Consider the following 20,099-nt stretch of genomic DNA (forward strand, 5'->3'; position numbering starts at 1 on the left):
AACAAAAAAAAACAAACATATTCAAAGAATCTGAAATGGATTCTGGAAAAAAGAAATTAAAGCTCTTGAAAAGCATGATCCTTTCCAAAAAAATACAATTTCTTTGAATTTCCACCTGGGTGTTACCATACTAATGGGAAGACAAAGGCAAACTACACTTTAACCTTCCACTTACAAGATTCTAAAATTCATGTACATGCTTTTTTTGTAATAACAAAGTTCATGTTCATGGCTTTGGATGAAATTCTACCAGACAAACACACACACACACACAAGCACTTCCAATCTCAAGCCTAATTTAGTATATCAGACTTCACTTACATCAACATTCTCGGAAAGAAGTTTTATAAGTTAACAATTCAGAAAAGTAGAATCACAAGACACAGGAAATTTATTATATAGTGTACCAGTAAATTAATTTGAAATGCTAAATACGGACGAGTTCCAGTTTCATCATTTTTTACATTAAGTAATCATTCAAGTATGACCTACTTGCATATTGGTATGATACCAGCCAGTGACATATTTTACAAGCAGACAAGGGTGAGTAGCTGAGCATAGTTACAGTTTGTTATGATTTGTTATACTTCGTTATAATTCTTACACCATATTGGCTAAGGTGGCAAGAGTAATATTCATCAGTATTCAATAAAAAAAAAAAGATCTACATACAGGGGAAACTGGATATAGCAAACACTGCTATAATATACCGAGATATCGGGTATTACGAATTAAATTTTCACGGTCCCAACTTTCCTTCCACACAAGTCTAAGTAAAACCCTACTCTTATAGTGACATCAGCTGTTACAAAGTAACTGCTATAACAAGATAGAATTTATTTCCCAACAAAGGAAAAATAGTTAATCAAACCTGTTATAGCTACGTAAAGCAAAATATCTTATGGGCAAAGCTTTACTTTGCCTGTGCAATCATGTTCGAAGATTCTACAGCACAATATGACGCAAATTGTGTCTTCTATATTTTCTACATTGCGCTCCACCTAGCGCTGCATTTGCATGTGTGTACACATGTATACATGCACAGTGTGCTACAGTATGTAAGGCCCGCGTATAGCCCTATGAATACATATCATCATGACATGGCAGGTGTGAGGCAATCTGATGTTGTGATTGGCTTTCTACTAGGGGAATTCCCAATCTCAACACATGCATTCATAATGTGCATAGACACAAAATGTATCACACAGCATTACGCATTTATGTTCTTGAATCCTCCACGCACATCACACGCTTGCCAGAACCATCACGTCATATACCAATTCACATACGATCGTGGCACGATCGCACACAAAGTATACTTTAACAAATTCAAAATTCATTAGGAAACACATTCTTAAATTGTATTTCATTGCAGAAAACATTTTTACACAAAAAGGTGAGTCATTCTTTCACACACATTGCCACGTTATCAGTATTGATTGAGATGTGATCTGTATTCCCACATGTAGGATCCTACAAATTAGTGTCTATACAAATGGTTTTTTTTTTTATGCCAACTGATATAACAAGATATCAGCTTTAACAAGAAAAACTATTTGGTCCCGACCCTCGTTATATCCAGTTTCCCCTGGACACTCAAAATCATTAATTAACCATTAATAGGAAACACTTTTTGCCAAAGGGTACAGTCCCACATAAAAGTTTTATCTCTTTCTTCCATGATATATGTTTTTTACTGATGCATTGCTACTGAGTTGTTGATAGACAACAATAGTGGTGTAGATTGACTCAGTGGAATTCTATACACACAAAGCCTAGAGGAGTCCTTTATGTCACTAAAAAGCACAATGACAACCTTGTATCCAAAACAAATGAAACTGCATAAATCCAGTCAATTGCACAGGAAGTGTTATCTTTGATTAGATATAATTTATTGTTAATGAAACAGGAGAAATCATGTTAGAGTGGAATGTTGAACAAAAATGAAAATAAAAATTGTCAACTCTGTAAGAAATATGAGCACTTGAAATTTCAACAACCACAAAATACTGTAAATACCTTGAATTTCTCCATATATCTAATGCCCTACTGAATTAAATATCACTGGCATAATCGGGCATATATACATGATGGTTCAAAAACTTATAAAGACATCATTACTGACATGCTGTTTACATTTCATTCGTAATGAAATTGATAAATTGGAATGTCATTAGTTTAACTGTGCCTTTGCGGGCAACAACATGTATAATGCATCTGTTTATATCTGTTCAATGAATATACTGCATTTCCACAGAAAGGTCAAGTGCTCACAATGGGTCAAATTGTTTGAATTTTTAATTACAATGTACTATCAATGTAAATGATAAAGCTTATTTGTTTGATATGCCATGCAATAAATGCTCAAAGGTGGATGTCACATTCTTCTAATGGCAGTAATATGGTACCTTCTTGTAAATCTTGACCTAAATTTCTGATCCCCAACAACATAATTTACCAACAAAAGAAAAACAGAACGTTATCAGAGTGTAAAAACACATGCACAAACAGACGCACCCACGCAAATTCTCAAGAACAAACAAACAAACAAACAAACACTCTGAGGTAATGAAAAGGAGACTGTCTGACAGCTGATGTGAAAATGTGCTACCTTAGTCTGACCACATAGGAGTCGCTGAGAGTGGCATATCGCACCCATCTGAAGGGCACGTAGGCATTGTGTCTGTCAAACACCTTCAGGTAGCGAATGGCCAACTGGGAGGCTGCATAATCTTTGATTTCAAACTCCAGGCTGACGGGTCCTAGCTCCATCAAGGTGCTGCTGCTCAACTGTTCCACATGAATCTGTGAGCATTCATGTTTACATGAGAACAAGATTACAGACAGATTAGCTCCATGAACTTGATATCTGATACCCATTGCGATTACTGTCCATTTCAAGAAAAAAGAAACATAGCTATGTCTTTTAAGATTACTTTGATAAATGACTACAAAATAGAAAAAAGTTTCAGTAAATCAGATATAAGTTATGGAATTTAAGAGTTTTTAGGTTAAAGAGAGGTTGCCATTGATAATGAATAGACCAAAACCATGATTTGTATCATGCTACCACACACAAACCTGTGGGCATTTAGTGAGGCTTTGTTATGATCAGCTGCTGTGGATACATCATTATAATTGATAACACCTGTTTAATGTCATATCTTTATGGATTTATTTTTTTTTAATAATTCTATTAAGTGAGGTTTTGTTATGATCAGCTGCTGTGGATATATCATTATAATTGATAACACCTGTTTAATGTCATATCTTTATGGATTTATTTTTTTTATAATTCTATTAAGTGAGGTTTTGTTATGATCAGCTGCTGTGGGTATATCATTATAATTGATAACACCAGTTTAATGTCATATCTTTACGGATCTTTTTTTTATCATTCTGTTGTTTGATTGTACTCTATAAATAAAACTCAAATTGACCATCAGGTCGCATTTTGCTTCAGTATGATTAAGACAGCACTATGCAGAATAGACTGAAAATTAGTTAGTTGCATTGTTTTAACTCACCCTAAAAACAATTGCCCTAACAAGCAACAAAAAAGATTGTGTTGCTTTATGGCATCTTATGCTTCAGCTTATATAATCAACAGTTAGCAAATAATCATTAAACACCGACTGAATTATGAGCATGAGAAATGGACACAGAAATCGGTGTCATTTCATGCATACAAAATATGCAATGAACAGACGCATCATACTCTATATTTTGATGGGATTGACAATGCAATCTACATCAGCATGAGGATTTTTGTGCACAATAGTAGCCAAATGGCTGTGTCAAGCATATTCCACTTTAATCAAGCTTTATGTATTCACAATATAATACATGTGCCACACTATGCCACTGGTACACTGTTCGAATATAAGTAAAGTAATTTTCAGAAAAATGTATCACATATGACAGATATATAATAAAACATTATGATCACTTGCTCACCCTGAGTTTGGCAATGTACTGCATACCACCAGTCATCTTCTTAATGGTCCATACAGCTGTCTTGTCTGCCTTTTTGTGCTCAACTGTCTGTGTCTGTGATTGCAAACTTGGAGCTACACTGTATAGTAAAAACACATCACAATTTTTCAAACGAGTGAGATACACCAATGCAAGAGTATAAAAAGAAACAAAGAATAAGCTCTTTCAAAATTGAATATCAGGGTTTGGGGTTTGGGGTTTGGGTTTTTTTGGGATTTTTGTTTTGTTTTTTTAAGTGTGTGGCTGACGATCTTCTTCACTCTCGTATACTTAAGTATGTGAACAATCAACAGCAAATTGTTTAGGCTGCAAATTATAGAATGTGGCTATTACAAAGACTGGGGACATTTGACTTCAGAAGCTTACTACTCTGCTTGGGCAGGAAGTACCTCACTTTTACCAGAGAATTATGCAGGTTTATTGGTCAATATTTACCTACTGTCTGTAAGACATGATACAAACTGACTGCACACTTGGATGTTTAGTAGAGTGAAACTTGGGCCTCTAGTGATCCACGCAAAACTCACTGGGACATGTTACTAGCCTACTAAATGAAATATAATAATGTTCTTAACATTAAGAAGACACTATTTTCGCCACTAACACAATTACATCTTCATGTTTGGAAAGCAAAAGATGAACATGATACATACTGTAAAACCAGAAACTTTTGCATACTGGAGCTGATGGCCTTTTTGGCATCATGAAACTTTTGCGAATTGGTGACTGGTATTCATTACATTGTGAAGACAAAAACTTTCACGTGCATTTCACTTTTGCAAATCCTGGCTCCTAGCTAATTTCATGAATGTTTCATACACACAAAAATGTCTGGTTTTACAATATTGTTTTCATCACGTCAGCATTTAACAAACATGCCTACCATTGAGTTGACATCTGCTATATCATGCAGAGTTAGACGTCATACTCGTAGAGAGGGCCACGAGATATGTATATTCACAAATGTCAAAATGTGTGTACATCTGTATATATGTATGAATGCATATATCATGTATATACATGTATGACAGGAATGTTTGTTTTTTACAGAGAATTTCGAAATATGTTTTCGTGATGTTTGCCTTGTGTCTGAAACACGTCTTGAAAGTTTACCTTGTCTATTTATTGCGATTGCATAAGATATGTCGAGGTAATTGTATATTGCGCAAAGCATTTGAAATTGTGAATAAGGACATATACCAGTACAAAATTATAATATATGCCTACGTACAGGCAATGCATCATCACTCACAGCCCTTTATGCCAGTTTGTATAACTGTCAACAGCAAGTGGTACTCACTCTGTTGTGGCTTTGGGAAGTGGCAGGATTGCTGTAATATTGACTGCATGATTCTTGGGATCCATGTTACACATCAGAGCCAGCTCAACATCAACAACCCTGTGGAAGGGAAAGAGATTCATACAAACAAAGTCTTTGAATCAAGTACTGACCTATTTTGTGACTGGGAGATGGAACAGTATGCATATAATGCACAAGCTTGATTGAGATGGTGAGAATGAAATGCATAGTGTAACTTTGTAAAGGTTTTAACCCACATTGCACAGACGATTTGGCTCTAGACCATTCATAAAGTTAATGCAATTGCGTACCTGCCGACCCTGAGACTTAATAAATCTGAACAAACAAAGACAAATTATTTGAAATCTGAACTTTCATAAATTTCATATACTTTACTATTAACAGATATTTCCAAAAAGTCAGAACACACTGAAATTAATGCGTTTTTCTTTCAGTGAAAAATCTGAATATTCAGATTAAAACTGAACAGTTGGCAGGTATGCAATTGATTTACAAAACAGGTCCGTGCATCACATGTTGTGTAAAATCAGTGCAGATAATAGCTGCGGACATACAATGATATATTCTGGGGCACAGAACCTCTCTATGCATTTGACTTGCCTGGAAAATTTTTGAATAGTGACACCCCTAATAATCTTTAAATTTGTGGCACTCTTGCATATAGTAGGCCTATGTGTGTGCTGGATGAGTAACGTGAGAGTACCAAGACACACACACACACACACATGGTGTTGGTGTCCGCAAAGTACCAATATGGCTTGTGTGCATATAACTCACAAAGTTAGGTTCATTGTGTATGAGAACAAATACACACTTCGGCCCAAGTAAGTAGGATTATGAGTAAACTGACACAATGCATACAATCTATTTAAAAATCTCAACATCTGGACTAAGCACCTCATATTTTAAGGTATCCAAAATTACATCTTTTCTCTTGCTTAGATGGAAGAGATAAAATGGGCACAGATATCACTGGCTTACAAGACACATGTCATCTACACTTTGTACCACATGTTTTGCTCAGAAAGGAGAGGTGTCTTAGTCAGTAACAAGTCTGCCTAGCATTGCAATCAATACGTTTGGTTTGAGCCTGAGCAAGTCTGATGATTGTTGAGTTTTATCATAATGTCCCCTCTAGTATGGGCAAAAACATAGGACATAAATTGGAAATCTGTGTTCGATAGTTACTTTCCATTCATGTTAAAGATTCCAGTTCCTACTTCTTGCACAGAGCACAGCGTAAAAATCATGAAGTGGTCCATACCACGCACACAATGGCAAATGGGTGAATGATATTGACCCCTGTAGTTCATCCTATGTGACTTAGATTAGGCAGCAAATGGAAATAGTTCAGCACATTTTGCCATATGGACTGTGTCTAGCCCTGCAAAAACTCACTGCTTCTCTACATGCTTGGTTGATACAGCCGACACCCTGAATGGGAGCACACTTGGTAACTGACTTGACATGCCATACTTCATGATAGTTGTCTGAAAAGAAATCCATAAACAGAGAATTTCAGAAGGAAATCAACATAATACACACATGAATGAATGTTCTACCACTCATTGGTACAGCCTTATACTTCAAGTTGGCAACATAATACATTTTACATTATCTCTAATGCCATCCACTACCATAAAGAGGCTCAAAAATGAATTCACATCACCAAGGCTGACCCTTTTTGAGTTCTATTCAAAAATAGCCTACACTCCTGATATAATGAACACTATTGTAACGAAACTCTCGCAACAATGAAATGAACAGAAAAAAAAAATCAGGTCTCCAAATCACTGTCTATAATATATCTTTGTATACTATATTGTTTGGCTGTAACAAAATTTAGATATAAAGAAAGATGATAGCCTGTATATCACTTTCACACCTAAAACAGGCTAGAACATCAATTGCATTGAATCAGCAAGTGCCCCATTCGTGTTCCTTTTTTCTGTATGCACATACACACCAACCCACACCCACACACAAACCACACACATGTACCCACAAACACACACACACACATAATTATAATAAACGTTTTATCCTTTAGTAAAAAATTTTAAAAAATGATAAGCTAAAAAAAAGGCTTGCAAAATTAAATAGAAGTAGCTCAAAGAACTGAAGAAAAGAAAGGAGTTATATGACAGAATAATACACTACCTGTGTAGGACTGCAGTTCGATAAAGCATAAACATTAAACATAAATCTCACACTCACCTCCCCTTCCTGTGGCTGAATAGTGAGCACTCTCTTCTGCTCAAACTCGCTCAGGCTGATGGTGGGATGGAACTGGACATGGTCTAATCGCACTCCAGGTCCGCTACTGACTGGACTTCCCCTTCCAATGACCAAATCTTCACTCACACCGATGACGAGTTCTGGGAGAACATTGCTACAAATAGGTCACAAATCCCTCATGCAAAGGCCACAAATGTTCAAATTCCTGATCAAGGTCATCCATGCATCCGAAGACTTCACTGATATCTGCTAACACTAACTAGACAACAAATATCGAAATTACTGAGACAAATTTTCAACATACTGTTGTAGTATGGTTTTCAAGTAAGCAGACTTTTTCTAATCAAATACTGGTAGGCAGTTAACTTATGAATAAACAAATGACTAAAATCATTTTCTTGTACACACAGGTAAAAGGTAGGTATAATAATCAACTGCTTCCTACAAGTTCATACCAGTTTTACCATTACACTTCAGATTGAAAAGGTATTATCCACATCCGATTAGCGTTTTAACCTCATAATACAAAACAAAAACAATTAAAAAATTATATTTCATATCTTGAGACATTCTCCAGGCCAAAATGTAGGCCAAAAATAAAGTGACATTTCTGATCAATGCCTACTTCTTGATCCACGTCCCAAATTTTTTAAATGTTGTTAAGTGACAGAGGAAACCCTGAAAATTAAAACAAGAAATTAACTGACCAGGAAATAAATATTGAATACTCACCAGGATTTCCAATAAGGAAACTTCTTAGTTGAACACTGCCATTTAACTCACTCTGGATTACAGAACCCTATGAAAAACAATAAATGGCAACAGGAAAACAGAGTTTGTGATCTTCTTGAAATCAATCACATGGTTGGTCCACTTTTTGCAGCAGAGCATCAGTTTGATTCTGATAATGAATATGAGGAGAATTTCAGAAAATGAAAATGAGAGTGCCAGCACAAAAGTATGTACAGTTATAGACATTATGTAATTCTACCAGGGAGGTCACCTCCTTGATTCTACATAAAATCACTGGAAAAGGCTTGATTTATAGCTCCATTAGGAAATTAAACGAGATGCACTATACATACAATTCTTGTTAAAATTGAGAATTATCAGATTCCATAAGTATGCAGCAATAGTTCACTGAACCAGGAGGCACTGACTATAAACATGACTCTCTTCTGAAGAAACACCATGTACAATACTAAAGTTCAATTATACAACACATGCCTCAACTGAGTTTGAAATTGAAAAAGCATGCAGTTATGACTAAGTTTGGTCATGCTTCATGACACTGCTATTTTGATAATTTACTCAACAATTTCTTCTCTTTTCTCTATGGGATGTGAATTCATCAGTAATCAATCTATTCTAGGCTGTGAGAAGATAATGACTTCCACTGTCAATCATGGAAGCGCTCACATAACTTGTCATTGCATGCACTCTCCTTCTCACAGGTTATTCTGCTATTCAAAGTTGTTTTTAACATGTTTACAAGTCAAGCCCCTATCACGGTAGCAAATATCTACACCTTGGTCACAAACCATCCCACATGTGCAACAAAGCACCTAACACTGACAGACAACATAAAAATAAATGAAGTATACTCACATTAGCTGTCATTAAAACTGTGAGCCTCTCAATGACATCCACAAATATTTCATTTTTCTGACCTCCAAGGGCCTAGTTTGAAGAAGAAAAAAAAATACATGGGTTCTACTACTACTCTCAGATTTCCAAAAGCATCAACAAGATACAAGTTACAGTGACATGACATGACTAGGCACTGTAATGTCATCAGGCACTAGTATTCCTAAGTGACATATAAATCTCATACATCAAATGAATGCAATTGGTTGCTCTAATGAATATATTGTTTTACAATACTAGCTCAGAAAATATATAAATAATGAGAATATGGGACGCAGCCAATGATTACAGGCCTTACTGCATGACATATCAACTGTGGCTACTAAGAATCTATGTTCCAACTGTCTTTACTTGCATGACAAGCAGAGATTCCCTTGACAAGCTTGATTTATAGCACTCTCATCACATTCGATTGAATGGGATGTTCAATACATTGCAATCACATTGTCTGCATGACTCCTTTTAGTTTCGCTCATAATTACTACACAATGTGTTTTAATCTCAATGTACTAATTCATTAGCAAGTATATAACATAACCACGCACAATTCGAGATTAGAAACTACATTATCATCTAAGTACCTTAGTATGTTGACCAAGTGAGAGGGGCTTGTCCGGACAATTGCTTGGAGCAAGCTGAAAGTCAGATCCAAACTGAAAAAAAAAATAGATAAACAATTAATATGCACCAAGGATTAATTATTATTTTGATTTACTGATTTCCTACAGATCCACAAGTGATTTCCACATCTAGTTCTTCCAAAACCATGACTGATTCTTTTTGGATGGCAAACATAAAACTTTACAGATATGAATGAAACTCTGTGCTTAATTTCTACATATTTCATCCTGAGTATTCTTCCATACAGTCTGTATGAAAAACAATCTGATCAGCCACACCTAGGACAGTGTTGTTCAGTCGTACTGTATAGTTTAGGCTCAAGATATATGGGAATAAATATTATCAAGATCTCTATGTTCAAGTAAACACAAAAAATAATGTCTACAATGCCTCAAAAGCTTACAATTTAGCATTCGTTTGTTCACTGAAAACTTTGTAGTAGTAGTATAATTATGCTGGGGTGGAGAGAATGTACACATTACCCAGTTGCTGCATACATATGGCATATCTTTTACAAGTTGGGACTTGTGCAACAATTTCCTCAGCAGTTAAATAATGTTAGTGCATTCCCACCTTGCAGGAGATATACAGTACATATCTGTTATGCGGAGGCAACAATATCTATTTGAGCGTTAAATTTTGTGAACATAAAATCAATTCAAAGTATTCTGCATCAGTACATGAAATGATGAATTATTACAAATCATTGCACTGTAGCTGCAAGATAAGTACTACGTTTGATGCTATGCAGATATTTTCTTACACAAATATACTGCCATGGCTGCTTCAACTTTGACTGAAAGAAGATCAAAGGCGACACCTTTGGTTCTTGACATCGTTGGATGCATTTTACTTTCATTAGTTTGATTTTAAATAAACTACAAAATCTGTAATGTCTTCAATGAAATGACCAGAGAAAATATTTTAGACCAGAGGAAGAGGCAGAAATATCATACCATGTGCAAGGAAAAATAAAGTCTTACCAAACCGGGTCCCAATCCCAGAATTCCTTCAATTTGTCTATCTGGTTTGACCGCAACTGGCTCTCTCTGAATGTATGGCTTCACACTACGGGTTGAAGTCGTCTGAATGATTCCATAATCCTTTAAACAAAATTCACATGACAAAATTATTGATGGTTCTGGATGTCTGACACATCTTTTTCACGCTTCATTAAATACGATGATTACCATCTTACCGTCTCTGCAGGGAGACATTTTGTACCTTCAAGGATTTCTAGCCACCTTTTGCCACAACAGTAACAAGGCAAATCAATTTGTGCGAACACAAATTTGAAATAAACAAGAACGATTACCAGTTAAAAGAAACAAGGGCGATTTCATTTCATACGAATAAAAACAATTGGGAATTTGCAATCTTGCTATATTGTAGTCACAAATTAGGCATCTTACTACTACCTCGCATATTTGACAGCAATAATTCAGAATTTTTTTTCCTGCAAAATACAATGTATTTCACAATTCTGAATACTAGTGGAAATAAATACACATACCATTATGTAAAGTTACTAAAGATGACCAAAAAATATTTTGAACACATGAAAAATATTTTGAACAAATAAAAACATGTAAAATAAAACTCTCTGCTATCAATGTTTATGAGCCACATGACAGCAGTGTGTTACTTACTATGACCTCATCAAGAAGCTCATAGACAAGAGCTGTGTTTTGTATGACTGCTTCTTCACACACCATTCCACAGAAGTCTTTGACTAAGGAACAGATCCTGGAGGTAAAAGATGAATAAGATTGGCACAATGCTCACTTTCTACAGCTATAAGTACATATGTTTACTAGATTATATTATAGATTTGTACACAAAAATGTAGATTAGAATCTATTATGCTAAAAAGAAGAACTCTCATGCACATCATATTATATATTTATATTACATGATATATATGTGTATTAAGATTGTGTGAATTGAAAAAATGAGAATTCCCAGTAAAACCTCTAATCAGGGTTAGCAATTAACACCTTTCTCATCTCTGAGTTCATTTGCATTGTGTCCACATTTGCATTCAAATGTGGACACGTCTTTACATGTGCTATTCACTATCTTTGTGCATCACCTCTACTCATTCATAATGACACATTGTTTCTACCCTTCTTCTCATCCTCTCTCTTTATACTTCTCCTTTTCTTCCCCTAGGGTTTTTGTTTTCCCTCTTCTTGTTTTTGAACTGGGTGCATGTGGATAACATCAAGGGTATACAAGGTTGCATGTTGATGAATATGAAAATTGGCTTAAAACAGCAACAAAACTATTTCTAGCAAGCAGTTCCTTTCAATTACCTTTCAAGGAGCTCTAACGCAGCAAATGGAGGTTCATCTGGTGAAGCAGTACAGATGAAATATAAACCATTGCACTTGATGTGAACAATGAAGTTGTTTCCTATTTTCTGAATAGCAAAACAAGAGCGACATAAAAAAGATTATAGGCTGTGATGTACATGCAACCGGCAATTATATACAGTGCTGTGAATGAGGAAAGACATGCTGCCTTAAATATATTTTATGTATGTATGACTGTCTTTGTACTTGGAATTGACTTAAGGATTCCAATCGATTCATATTGATGAGGTATCTTTCCTATTATACATTTGAAGGGGTCGCTGCAATATAGTGCCAACCCACACTTTTGTCAAAATTGAGTTACATGCATTTTGATAATCCTCAGCCTTCACCCTAACCCCCGTGGAAATATCATATTTGAATTCAACCTATAAGATGGTAAAAAAATGCATGCATTCATGTTTTATTAATGTACAATGTATGGACTTTCCAAACATTCAACAGCGATTATCTCAAAATGACTATTGTGTGGGTTAGCACTATATTGCACCGACCCCTTCATTTAATTAGCACAAAAATGACAGACCCTTGATATTCATGTAAGGCAGTCATGCAATGGACAAATTGTAAGCTGATGGAAGGAGATAGTGTGTATCATGAGCGTGAAATCTTGTTGGCATTGTTATTGTTGTTCAGATTTCACACGTATTAACACATGAGCATACACTCTCATTATTGAAACCATCCACAAAGTAAAAATGAAACTGTAACAGAATAGTGACATCCCCATGTAACTTCACAAAACTCACAGAGTACTGGTTTTGAGGATGGTCGTCATATAATATTGTATACCAATAACTTCAAGGGCAAACAAAGCAGAGCAGAGCAAAGCTATCACCCTAGTGGTAATCCTTGGCAAATTTGGTGATAATTTGGCTATGCATTTTCAAAAAGCTGAAAATGTAAAAATGCCCCTCCCCCCCCCCCCCCCCACCACCAATTTGGTCCTCCCCACAGGGTGGGGTTGGGGTGTATCCCTGGATCAGCCATGAACAACTTGAAACTAAAGTCACCAGTGTCCATATTCATATCACTAACTTAGCTCTATCAATTCTGGTTCTACTTCAGAGCAGAAGACTATTCAAAAAGATTCCCTAAGTTTTTAGGTTTTGAGCATGGTTTACCAGGTTTTATTCACTTCATTATTATATGGGCCGTGACACGAGAAAAGGGCCCTTAGAGCCGCTGCGCGCAAACGCCACAAAACGGCGCGGAAGTTTGACAAAGCAATACGCGCAAAAAGGGATCAACTAGCTAACTGTGCGCACATGCATAGACGCATCAAAAAGTGAGAGGATTTGGACAAAACATCCTTTTTTTAATGTCATAATTGGGGCATTTAGGAGTGGAATTTTCGAAAATGGCCTGCATATCTAAATACGACGGAGTTCCTTCTACAATGTGGAGGTGAAAAATCATTTTCAGCATTTAATGCCCAAAGGGCCCTTTTCTCGCGTCACGGCCCATATATATATACTTTTTTCTTTTCTTTTTTTTTGGTGGAGGGCATATGAGATTCCATCTCCCTACAGATGCTACCTGTCAAGTTTGGTGAAAATTTTCAAGAAGCAAATATGTAAAAAGTTTACACAAGATGCACATCACATGAGACATTGTACCATGAAGTGACTGCAGTTTAGCTTACTTAACTGAGCCTTGACTCAGGTGAGCTAATAAACGTAATCAGATCGTTTTGATACAAATATGAAAGAAAAAAAATCAAATTTGTAATTGCTGCATCTGTCATTTTGGTAATACATTGCAGTAAGTACTTTGTAATGAATCAGTAATATCACTGCCTCACTTACAATCACAGGAAGCAACTCTTCTGAATTTCCCTTCTTAAGGTGGGAGCGAAACACATTAGCCAGTAGAGGAATCCCATCGTCAGTGTCTGATCACACGATATAAAGGAAATCTTGTAGATTTGCAGTCTTTGTATAGACTAACTTCAAAGTTTTCTAGATTAACTATTCTATAAAGGTTTAAAATATCGGCAAGAATAGATAGAATTATATCCCTCACAAATTGCTTCTCGTCCTCTGATTGGTCGAGAGCACTGTAAACAACAAAACATAATTCTACCATACAAATGACTATACTCCCTAGGGAAATGGTAAAAACTATACCACGCTGGTGATTTGCGCGCCTTTTTTGCTTCGCGACGCGACGCGAAATATTTCACGTGTAAATGAATGGGTATCGCAGCACCTTTGCTTCGCGAGAGATTTCATGTACAAATGAATGGGTACCGCGGCGCCTTAGATCACTGCACTTCTCGAGAACCACAAGGCACGCATACACTCAATGCGACACGGGTTACGTTAGAGAGACTCAGAGAGACTCTTATAAAGCCCTCATTCTACCTAAAAAGAAAAAATTGTATTACGTTACAACGGAGTAGGCGATATAATTAGACAACAATAAGCAAGCTAGGGTTCTTCGACGTACCGTAGGCCTTTGGGGAGTTCATGCTTCGTTGTTTGAAAGTTGGTCTCGCAGTTCACTAACTCGAGCGACCCACCCAAAAGATGTTGACAAACGAAACTGCAGTAGATAGTAGGCCTGCTTTAACGTTAGCGCTAGTTAAGCCTAACGTTAGTTCTACCTGTCTAACAGTAGGCCCTATTTCCCGTAATCTCATTCCTAATAATTATTTTTTAGAGTGTCTAACGAGTTAGTTACCGTACGAACCGTACGAATAACACGAATTTACAGTGGCACTCGATGCTTTAATCGCTATAATTTTTCCAGTGCCTAATCTAACCTTATACGCTGTTACTGAATGCTACCCAAATTTACAATGTATACTTGCATTTTAACAGGAAGTGATAGTCCATATTCATGTACAGACAGCTAGGTAGAAAGACGACAGAAAACACAATCAACTGCAGCTCACAGTCACATCGTTTATCAGCTCGAGCACGCACATCACCGCACTGGCAACCGAACGTACTTGTTGACAGATCGGATACTAGTAGTATGAAGCACATAGTGAGTTTGCAGTTTGCATGCGCATGTTTACCAGTACGTTGTACAGCAATGCACCGAGTACACTTCAGCGGCTGAGCGCGCAGTTGTCTCTTCATAGTACGCGTACGCGCTGCCCTCCTGCTGAGCTGCTTTCCCGAGCGTAAATGACTAGTCAATCTTCTTGAAAAGTAAAGCAAGATGCCCTTAAAAAAGGGGGTAAATTACAGAATACCAGCAGTCGAATACTCTTAAATTCATTGGGAGGGATATAAAACAAATAAATATACCAGGCCAATTTTTCGAGGCACTGGTTGAAACTATGTGCCTTCGGTGACTTCAGTAGCACTATTTTCTTCGGGGCTGCGCCCCTCAGAAAATAGTGCTACTGAAGTCACCTCATGCGCATAGTTTCAACCAGAGCCTCTCAGGCCTGGTATATAATTGTATACTGTTTACACAAAAGGAAAAAATCAATAGCATAAATGACACCTTTCACTAGACCTACAACATACAACTTTACTCATAGGATTTTTAATTGTCTAACACTATCAACCCTTAACAAGTACAAAGACCCTCTGTCTGTGTTTCCTGGCATACTCTCTTAAAATCTGGTTTAGAATGTATACAATGCAGGGCTCTTCAGGACATAAGCATAATCCACTTCTAGATTTGGTTTCCTACTCAAGACTGATCTTAATATTCACAATAAACACCAGACATTTTTGAGACTCTGTGTATCATTAGATTTCAAAGAACAGAAGCTAGTTAGATAGACCTGTCGGTCCTGGCTGAGCTGTTCTCTAGACCTTCCAAGCTCTTTTCAACCAGTAGACAAGTCTAGGTCACGAAGCTCTCACAAGTACTGGTGGGCCGCGCCGCATTGTATAGCTGGACCTACCACTCATCGACCACTTTTTGAATGAATACCTTGTATCTCAGAAAATATCCCTCATTTTCACCTTAATTTCATCCACTCGAGGCAGAAAATTCCACAGATTCATATCCCGGGCTCAGATTGTTAATTCGTACTGTACACGCGCAGTTCTCGGCTACAAACACAAGTGACATTTTTCACTGTACACCGGCGCAAGCTCATTTTAATCAACCACCCGTTTTCCCATTGAAAAGCACGTAAATCCAGGGAATGGGCAGATATGTGTTAACAATAATTACGTGTATTACTAAATGAGGATTTTACAATTCTTTTTCCTCCTGTTTCCTCAGTATACTCGGGTTATTTACCTGTATCCCCCTAATTTTTCTCGATTTGTATTCATGTTCAAACGTTCCAGCATATTGCACCCTGTCCCATGCGTATTTTCGATTTTATACATGAGAAAGCCATTGCGCGAGGGTGGTCATTCTAAAAATAGGTGGTTGATGAGTAGTAGACTTAGCTTAGTATTATGCCACAATTGAAATTCCAAAAAAGTAAATACAATATTTCACTATTTGATCTAGAACAGGGCCTTAAAAAAAAAAGAAATGAAAGAGCCAAAGTGGATCTCTTCAGGGTGAAAACGGTCGAGCAGCTAGGTAGAAGCATGGCTCCTAAGACCGTCGACAAGAGCAAGACTAACATTGTGAGAGGTAAGGTTTATGACATTTTAATTTATACAGTGACAGTGTGACAGTGAGTGAGTGATTGCTGATCACCACTCACTGATCAGATGCCATGGTAATCATGAATAAAAAAATTTAAAAAAACAGGCCACAGCACATGGGATGTGTCTTTCTGATGCATCATGCATTACGCATATAGAACCAGTCCTATCCTAATATACTAGCTCAGCTCAAAATGCAATGGTACTTGAGCTTGTAGCAATGTGTAGACAGTGCAGTGGAACAGGATATTCAAAGCCACATGAATATAAATAATTGGGGCTACACTGTAGTGTACAATTGTAAGTGCGTCGCTCTACTTGCTATGCATTCACGACTGCACTGCACTGAGACACTGCACTGCGCTGAGCTACACAGTTTGACACACACTAGAGTTTAGGTTTTATTATTCTTAGACAAGACAGACATCCGGTTCAATCTTCATCTTCGTCTAAATCACAAAAACTAATCACAAAGGATACATTCTCTATACAACAAATCAGTCCCTCTGCAAGACAAAATCAAAATCTGAGACAACATCCTGCACAATCACGGCTGAAATCCACCACCGGTTCTACCCCAGCACGCACCGGCACCTGTACCTCCACGCCGCGACTGTCCCGTATATCATCAGCTAGCGTAGCTGGCTCGCTCGCGATCGCGGAGCTTGGCTGCGCACACAAGTCCGTAGCAGACGCTCACAATAATACGATGATCGATCGAATGCCCTTCCACTGCCGCACCGCGCAAACAATTTGTTGCTGTTGTTGTTTTAAAGAATATTTTATTCTTCATCAGTGGGAAACATAATATACAAACAGATTTATACAAAATTCTCTGGACCAATTCCATAATCCTTTACATCAATGAATACAAAATTTATACCAAAACTTTACATCAGTTTAATATGTTTTGATACACTCTGATACATTTTTTTCACAATTCATATACACAATCCATACATAAATGTCTCTTTTTTTCTAGTTTTACACTACTAATCCCTCATTCTCTTAGCAATTTTATTCTTTCATTACATTATAAATTCTATTAGCTAAATTACTTACCCAAAAATAATTTCTTTTCAGCTTTCATTCAATCCAACCTAAAATACAGCTGTATCAATATTCATTGATTGAAGTTAATTGTTAAAAAAACCAAAAAAAAAATTCAATCGCACATCGATCGAAGGGTCTTCCACCACACATGCTATCGGGAGAAGAAAAAATAATTTCTGTATGGATAAATTCACATTGATGAGTTTGTTTTGGTTTAGCCTTTCTTTAATTGGTCAAACGAGTAAAGGTAAAATTGTTTAGCAAATTTCACCAAAAAAGTTCAGTACCATGTACTATTTCAACAGTTCAATAGTATTTAATGTTTATTTTGTTGTGATATACCCAATGACAATGTACATGTACTGGTACAAAGAATTTCCAGTGTGGACAATAAAGTAATCAATTGATTTATTAATCAATGAATCAATACAATAGTAGCGATCATCAATAGTCTGGGAGGGGTGTGTTTTCAAAACTAACAAATCAATTATCCTTTAACCTTTGATAGTTTGGTTCGACTCACATAGTATCAGCCATGAAGAAGAGTGACCATCATACTATCTATCATCTATATTGAAATTCAGAAATCAAATCAAATCAAGTAAAAAAAAATCTATGTGCATGTGTGTGTGTGGGGGGGGGGGGGGGGATGCACACCCAACCTCCTAGTTCAGCGACCCTGAGGAGCATGGCATTGGAAATAGACACACTGATGGCCCTTATGATGACTGGAGTATGAAAGTCTGCAAAGGTAGCTAGTTTAAACTTTCTTACTGGAAACAACAATAAATTGTACAAAAGCATGCAAGCTCCCCCCCCCCCCACACATCCACATTATGTATAATTATATTAACACACACACAAAACTCAATTACAAACAAAGCATTAACATGCAAGGAATACAAAAAAAAACAAACATACACACATACACAAGCGTGTGAATGCACAAACATGCACACACACACACACTTTTCATTTTCAAATAAAATTTATCCACTTCCAATCGAATAATACAAAATACATCTATCCTTTTAGTATTTACTGTACAAACATAAGGCAATAATCATTTTAAAGAAAACTGAAAAAAATATGCATTTTCATGTTTCAATATGACAAATTGAATGGCAATAATACTGCAATGACTGAAAAAAATGGAAGTATATTGTATCTAAATAAAACCCATCCCCCTAACTATTCCACTTCATTACCCTTCCTAACCATATAATATACTACTTGACTATACACTACCCTCCCCCCCCCCCAAAAAAAGAGACAAAATAAAAAATAAAGGACCCCCAACACACACACACACACACACACACACACACACACACACACACACACACACACATACAATGCATGCCACAGAAAACGAGAAGTTTTTTTTTTTCTCTTTACGAGGACATACCTCACAATGCTATCTACTCTGATTGAAGCCAAATAATCTTTGTGGCCATTATTTTTTCCACAGCATTATCAATTGAATGTGTCAGAAACAAGTTAATGCTTTCCAATAAAAGTTAAGTAATTACATGTATAAGTTTTGGATACATGTACTTTCAGCATCATTTGGAACAGCAAATCTGGAAACATACAACAAATTTGTGAAGATGAAGAAGAAAGACAAAGATGAGGAAAATACAAACTTGACATGGGAGCATGACCAGAAAAGAAAATATTTAATCTTATCGATTCATTTTTTACATACCAAAATATGGAAGTCATCAGATAATCTATACATGTACAATGTACTTCCCTCTCTATGCAAATTGTGTTCAAATATTACTTGCACCATGGTAGGTCCATGCCTGCACAGACAATTTGTTAAGTATGCCATTATGTCATCTGGAAAGAAAGTATAATTTACCTTGAAGTAGTCATAAATAACCCTGATTAAGAAGAAAAAAAAATCTTTTCTTTTCCACAAAGGAACAGAAATGTAAAGAATCTTTCATATAGTATAACTATCCTTTTTTGGCCAATGTGAACCTTTTAAAACATTGTCACTAATGTATAAGCTTTGTGGCACATAATATCAATAATTGCTCCATCTATGAATCATCACAGAAAGTACAATATCCATTTCATTGCTTAAGAATATTTTGTTGTATTTCAATGTCCAAAAATATATACATACATTCTGTTTAAACCTTCGTACAAACATTCAGTTCAACTGATCCCAGTGCTTTAAAAACTGTCATTACCACTTTGAAATACACATTGTATGCAAAAATGTTTCCTTTGGTAGACTAAGAATAGCACAAAATACCA

The 20,099-nt window shown here is 36.4% G+C and overlaps 1 protein-coding gene across 1 annotated transcript; it reads right to left on the reverse strand.

Annotated features, from left to right (window-relative positions):
• Positions 1–2,448: 2,448 nt before the first annotated feature.
• Positions 2,449–17,372, reverse strand: LOC139741211 (AP-4 complex subunit mu-1-like). The gene is made up of 13 exons (XM_071651803.1): positions 17,256–17,372; positions 14,007–14,092; positions 12,139–12,245; positions 11,473–11,569; positions 10,807–10,926; positions 9,784–9,855; positions 9,164–9,235; positions 8,288–8,354; positions 7,535–7,695; positions 6,716–6,807; positions 5,297–5,395; positions 3,958–4,075; positions 2,449–2,805 (listed from the first exon to the last, which is right to left on the reverse strand). Exons 1-13 carry the CDS (start codon positions 17,311–17,313, stop codon positions 2,608–2,610), a joined length of 1,347 nt encoding a protein of 448 aa, XP_071507904.1. The 5' UTR covers positions 17,314–17,372; the 3' UTR covers positions 2,449–2,607.
• Positions 17,373–20,099: the final 2,727 nt, after the last annotated feature.

The sequence above is a fragment of the Diadema antillarum genome, unplaced genomic scaffold, assembly GCF_040938485.1.
Source record: "Diadema antillarum isolate AM-2024a unplaced genomic scaffold, OU_Dant_1.0 seq00000910_RagTag, whole genome shotgun sequence".
NCBI lineage: Eukaryota > Metazoa > Echinodermata > Echinoidea > Diadematoida > Diadematidae > Diadema > Diadema antillarum.

What these genes read in the sequence shown, in the direction of transcription:
- LOC139741211 (XM_071651803.1), bottom strand. Translation starts at nt 17,313, where the DNA reads ATGTTGTCTCAGATTTTGATTTTGTCTTGCAGAGGGACTGATTTGTTG. An exon ending in TGATTTGTTGTATAGAGAAT is followed by an intron (nt 14,093 to 17,255) that starts GTATCCTTTGTG and finishes TCGTGTGATCAG; the next exon opens with ACACTGACGATGGGATTCCT. An exon ending in TGGGATTGGGACCCGGTTTG is followed by an intron (nt 9,856 to 10,806) that starts GTAAGACTTTAT and finishes TTTTTTTTTCAG; the next exon opens with TTTGGATCTGACTTTCAGCT.